This window comes from Zingiber officinale, chromosome 4B, assembly GCF_018446385.1.
Source record: "Zingiber officinale cultivar Zhangliang chromosome 4B, Zo_v1.1, whole genome shotgun sequence".
Classification (NCBI taxonomy): domain Eukaryota; kingdom Viridiplantae; phylum Streptophyta; class Magnoliopsida; order Zingiberales; family Zingiberaceae; genus Zingiber; species Zingiber officinale.
In genome coordinates this window covers 1,274,102-1,280,101 of record NC_055993.1, presented here as the reverse complement: position 1 = coordinate 1,280,101, position 6,000 = coordinate 1,274,102, and the positions used below count along the sequence as shown (strand labels likewise).

The 6,000-nt window shown below is 34.0% G+C and overlaps 1 protein-coding gene across 3 annotated transcripts; it reads left to right on the top strand.

Annotated features, from left to right (window-relative positions):
- Positions 1 to 239: 239 nt before the first annotated feature.
- LOC121974350 lies at positions 240 to 5,965 on the top strand. Of its 3 annotated transcripts, none has more exons than XM_042525364.1 (5): positions 240 to 494; positions 3,424 to 3,495; positions 3,634 to 3,791; positions 5,453 to 5,554; positions 5,683 to 5,965. In XM_042525364.1, exons 2-4 carry the CDS (start codon positions 3,424 to 3,426, stop codon positions 5,550 to 5,552), a joined length of 330 nt encoding a protein of 109 aa, XP_042381298.1. In that variant the 5' UTR covers positions 240 to 494; the 3' UTR covers positions 5,553 to 5,554; positions 5,683 to 5,965. The 3 variants fall into 3 exon arrangements, with proteins under 3 accessions (XP_042381298.1, XP_042381299.1, XP_042381297.1); XM_042525365.1 differs by having other exon boundaries at positions 241 to 378; positions 5,741 to 5,965; XM_042525363.1 differs by having other exon boundaries at positions 241 to 378.
- Positions 5,966 to 6,000: the final 35 nt, after the last annotated feature.

The window sequence follows — 6,000 nt, the reverse complement described above, 5'->3', positions numbered from 1 at the left end:
CACTATCTTAAGTCCATTTAAAAATTTAATTTTAATTTTGATAAATTAACGGACGAATTTTGATTAATAGATGTGGAAATTATATTTCATATTTTTATTTGTTAGGAGAGAATTTCAACTGAGCATCGATTGAAAAAAAGTTTTTTTTCTATAAAAAATGGTTCCAAAATAAATGCTAAATTAATTTAATAATATCAAATTGTTCTTGAATAAAAATTAAATCAGTTCAGTAACACAGCTACCTCTGAATAAAAATTAATCAGAGGCTTCGAGGAACGCCTGCCGCCGCCGACCTGGTCCGCTGCACTCATCTACCGCGCGACGAGCGTGTCAACCCCCGTCGGATCCCGTTCTCTCGTCCTTCGATTCTTCTCGCAGGTGCACTTCTGCTCTTTCCCCACTTCTCCTTGTCCACATCTCAATCGGAAGACAAAGATCTGTGTTTTTGCTTCAACTAATGATCTTCTCTCTCCATGGCAACGCCAAAATTGTAGGTATCTCCTCTAAACCCTTCCCTTCGCAACACAATCTTTTCCTAAACTAATTGGGTTAGGGTCGTGGATTTGATTGGATGCATGTTCCTTTTTTGCACTTCTGCAGGATTAAGTAACTATGCTTCTCAGTTAGTATAAGCAATAGTTGGACATAGAATAGGGCATAAATTCACAGTCATTTATGGGTGAATAATAAGTTATTCAGGTTAATGCGTAGTAATGAATGGTGGATAGTGTGTTAGAATAGCCGCGTGATAAAAATTTCAAACTCCTGGTTATTTCCTCGTCACCTCTTGAAAACCCTAGTTTTGTACCTTGCAATTTAGATGTATTGAAGTCTGTAGAAGCTTACACAATTGAATGCTAGTTGAACTGCCTATTCTAGCATTTGCCCAGTATTTGGTATTAGTTAAGATCATCTTGACTGGATTCTTAGGACTAAGGATAGTTTTGATTCTTGGTAATGAAAAAAGAATTAGGAATATAATATTCAAGAAAAGTCAAGCCATTAAATGATAATTAAGCTACAAAACAAAATAAAAAAAATGTTTAAGCGAGCCACTTATCAAAGTTATCACAACAACATAGCATCATTTTGCTGATGTTGAAGACGATCATACATACAGCTAATTTGACCCTGTTACTGCTCTTACTAAAGAGAGTACGATAAGTCAGAATAAGTTTATTGAATAAAGAGGTGAAATTTTAGGTGGATTTTGGTTTGCAATTTTTTTTTTTTGTGGAGTTTTTTGTCTTTTGTTCTCAATTTTTGTGAACTTTTTTCCAGAAAGATGAAATTGTTCTGCAAAAATAAAAAATAGAAACGAAAAAATGTGGAAAATTTCATCAAACTATCCCCAAGAATAACTCTTTTTTTTAATCAGTTTGGACTGCCTTCCTAGATGTGCCATTGCATTTATTTTAATTATAGTCAAGACAAGTTATCTGTTAAAGGTAAGACTTTCTGAAGAAAGAGGTCATATTTATAAAACACTAAATTTAGTATAGTAATTGATGGGTAATTATTTAGCAACAAAACAAATTATAAAGTGAGATTTCAAATTCATAGGAAAATTCATTGTTAGCAATGAAACAACAAAAAATCTTGTTATTTGTGCAAGCTCGGATTTGGATAATTAAAGTAATGAAGAAAGCTGCAAAAGTTACTTGCTTTTTCTACCTTAGATCTTATTCCAGTGCACTTGGCTTTTTAAGTGGCTTCTCTAATTTGTTTCTCCTAAGAGAATAGCATATATTAGAGGATTTCAACTGATTCTAATCATAAGTTTACTACTGAACCATTTTTCTATAAAAATATTCTCAGGCTTTTTTGGAAATTTTTAGTCAAAGCATCTATAAGTTTCTTGACTATTGATGTGGTTTTTTTTGACTTGCACATCACATTTATGCTTCTTCTTCTATTTTATATATCCCCTTAAGTAACTTAGCTTTGAGGGAAGTACCTTGCTTAGTTTGAATCAATCTTTCTCCACAAAACTATCCAATCTTTTCACATAGAAATAATCCTTCTCACCATGAGAACATTTGGTTAGTCTAATGCTAAAAGTTCATTGTTTTTACCACTAAAACAACAACAACAACAACCAAGCCTTTTTCCACTAGAAAGAAAAAAAAAATACATAAGGGTGAGGTGGGGGAGAAGAAGAAGAAGGGGGGGGGGGGGTAGGTAAGGATAAAACTTAAAGAATGTCCTAGGAGATCGGTGTATACCTGGTAAATTTAATACGGTGATTATATTCAAATTCAAAGGTTTGTTTAAGCAGGGGATTTTTTTTTCTTCAATTGGGACTAGCTTCAATGTCTTCATTCCGGTGGATGAGTCACTAGAATTGATCTCGAGTTGCTTTCATGGTTAGGCACAATGTTTAAGACCCTTGGGCTCAAGGATCTTATTGCCTCCTTCCCCCACGGGTGTGGTGCAGTGGTAAAGTACTCAAGGGACGAATATTCTGGAGTCGGATTCTAAATGTGCATAAGTTGTGCTTCAGATTTATCCGATAGGTTAACCGGGGGAAAGGTCGTCTACCTTTAAGATTAGTAGGGAGAAAGCCTGGGATTATATAAAAAAAGGATCAGATTGCCTCCTATTTTCAATTATGGTATGAACCAAGATCCTTGAAGTGTTAATATGAGATGCTTCCCTTCCTTTAGGGTCTTTATTTGAGAGATTCAGTCCTATGCCTTCTGGTCATAGAAATACATATGATCTCATAATAAGCAAAATTTTTGCTTTATGTACACTCTTCGAGTTTTTTTTTCTCATTAAGAATTCTACCTTTTATTCTTAGTCATTATTAGGTGTGAGTCCACCTTGGCTATCGTTGTATCTCCATATGACAAAATTTTATTCTTCTATGGCATCATGTCTATGAGGATTGACTCTCAACCTTTATACTTTTGTCTCGTAAGTCATAACATAAATTCATGCTTTCTTTCTTCTTTTATAATGATTTTGGTTAAATTTCTTATATGTCGATTCTAATTTTTTTTTAGTGCATTATATTTACTTTTTAATTGATTATATTGAACTTTTAATGTATTTTCCTTTTTATTTTTAGAAGCATATAAAATATATATGTAAGAACCATACCATTTTGCATGTGGTTCATAATGTATCATGTGATATGAATTATGAATCATAAAATTTTGGCAACTATGGCATGCACATTAACTAGAGCTTGTTTTGTGGTGATTTATTGAAGATTGTTGTGAAATGACTGGGTAACATGGAATTTAGAACTTTCTTGATGGTTCTTTATTCTCCCCTCCCTGGCTTCAAGACTGGTATTTCTTTGATGTAGTGTTGTATGCTCAGTATTAGTTGTAAGTAAATGGGTAGTTTAAATACACTTTGGTACTTTCATCCTAATACTTTTTTTTTAAAATGATTATGCAATATGTCGTGAAGATGGAAAGGCATAATTCGGACGTGTCATCTGCAAATGCTGTGCTTCTAGGTGCATTAGCTTCTGGTGTTAATGTGTGTTCTAAAGCTAAATCACGGTTTATACTGAACTCTTTTTTTATTTATTCTACCTTAGTGAGGATTTGGCTTTTTTGGGATTCTCAACAATCTGTAGGTTCTAACAATCTGTTGCCATTTTGTGCTGGTATATAGGGGCCAACATGGTTTGTGGTCAAGGTTACCTTCTTGCTGCTTGGATTATGTCTTACAGCCATGCTTGCTTTGGCATTTTCATCAAGTGATTTCATTATCGTTGGCCATGTTCTTTTGCTTGTTACTATAGGAGTGGTTCTTTTTCTACTCATCGACAGGTAGTTCTCATTCTTTCTTATTTATTCTATTGATTTGAAGTCTTTTACTATTTTGACTTCTAAACCTTCATCTAAACTACTTTATGAAGTATGTTGGTTTTTTTGGGCTCACAAATTTTCATAAGACGCTGTCAAATTCTTGAACTTAATAGTTATGCCACACTTTGCAAATTAACTTGTTGCATTCAATTGCATTGTGCGTCAACTTTCATCTTATTTGAGCCTAGCATAAGATGGTTAGGTCTTGAAAATTGAGTCAGGTCAAATTTGCTTGGTATGATATATTTGCTAAATATCGTACAGAATTTTCAAAATGCAATTTCTCATAAAATTATTCTATGGTAGTTTGTATTGCTGCTACTTTTTCCCCCTAAATTCACATCAAATTGCCTTACCACCTTCTTTGGAGGTAGAGGGTGGGTTAGCTTTGCCATCAGATCACTCAATTCTGCAATCTGGGTTCAGTTTAAAACTCCTAATGCAACATTAATTTTTCTTTTTCATAATAGAAAATTTGATTCAAGTTTAAGGTGTGATGGGTAATGGCAGACCAAAGAGTTCTACTGAATATATTTAGGAGAGGTTGTAATAATTTAGGTAGACTTGTATGAAGCTCAATAATGGAATTAGATTCATATATCCTCACCCAACTAGTTGGGATACATTAATTTATTTCTGTTGTAGGGAACTGCATTTTGATCAGGGCGCAATCAAATATTAACTGGTGAATGGAAACCAACCGTGTGTTGGTCATGTTAGCTTTGTTCGTTACATAAGGAGGTTAGTAGCTCCCTGAGCCAATTTTTCTTTACTAATAACCATGGCTGTGAGAATCAATATCCTACCAAAGAATGCCGAGAATAATCTTATAGTATTAGATCATAGGACATAACATTTAATCCTACATATGTATTGACTTTCAACTCTTAGTATCATTATGAAAATTTGGTACTTCACATCATTCTATATTCTTGAAGCGGTTGAAGCATAATTAAAGGCTATTCATATATGCAAATATGTTTTAAGTTTGTATGTAGCAATTTACCTTTGTAAGACGAATGACAATAAGAGAAGTTAACTTTCTACTCATAAGTTGAAAATCTGCCCAAAATTTTTCATAGATGAAAAAGTATTTATTTAGATAATTTGGGTAATGCTAAGGTGTTTTCTAATTTCCAAGGTTATTTAGGAGATTCTCAGCATTTCCTACAAGATATTGGTAGACAAATTTAGTTTTTAGGACTTCCAAACTTAACTGTTGAACATAGGAATATAATATACCTGTCATTTAACAACTGAAATATTACCTTTATGGGATATAGGTGGTAGTTCTGATGAGAGAAATCATATCTGCAACGTGCAGCTCAGATTATAACCCACAACCTGTTCAATGTTTGCCCTAATAGTTTCATTAACTGTGTTCCTTCATTTAATTACAAAGCTACACGTGTCCTTTTCATGATTAGTGTCCACTAGAGAAGAAAACAGAAAGATGTAAATGAACTTTTTTAGGGTAATTTGATCTCGTTGCCTAGGTTGTTGGTATAATTAAAACCTTCTCTCTTCATTGATTGCCTTTTGATTTTCTTTAGATATGAGGCATTTATGGAAAACGTTATTCTCAAGAAGCTGACCAACAGTTTTCTGAATTTGTTTTGCAGATTTATAGCAGAGACTGGTCTGGTGTCAGTTGAGCAGCAGATGCACGAGATGGGTGTTTCAGTCAACAATGAACAAACTAAGAAAGACAAAAGAACATAATGGCATGTGCCTTATACTCAAACACCACTACTTAACATTGTTAAAAGCACTTTTACAAAGAGAATTTGCAACTAATAGCAACAACATGCTTCTTCTTACATGAGTTTGAAACTAATTGAATCTGCTGCAGTCATTTTTGCTTTGCTTCCTTCTCCTTGGGCTTGATCTTGGTGCTCTTCATGAAGCAGAAACACGAGCAGCATGGGCTCTGTACTAAGAACTTCATGGTTGGCTTCTTGATTCTCAGCTGAGCACTCTGAGGTGTGTAAAACCAAGTAGTCTTTATGTCTTGCAGATCTCTCCTATTTAACCTGCAATTGATTCCTTTTCTGTCGTTTCTTAAAGAAGATGTCTATTACCCAGCTCTAGTGTAACTGTGCTTTCTTAATTGACAACCATGTGCTTTGGTATTCTTTTCTTCTGTGGGGCCATGCTGGCCAATCAAATA

Excerpts from the sequence above, each read along its gene's own strand:
- LOC121974350 (XM_042525364.1), top strand. The coding sequence starts at position 3,424 with ATGGAAAGGCATAATTCGGACGTGTCATCTGCAAATGCTGTGCTTCTA. Across the intron at positions 3,496-3,633 it reads CATTAGCTTCTGGTGTTAAT|GGGCCAACATGGTTTGTGGT; the intron begins GTGTGTTCTAAA and ends GCTGGTATATAG. Across the intron at positions 3,792-5,452 it reads CTTTTTCTACTCATCGACAG|ATTTATAGCAGAGACTGGTC; the intron begins GTAGTTCTCATT and ends TTTGTTTTGCAG.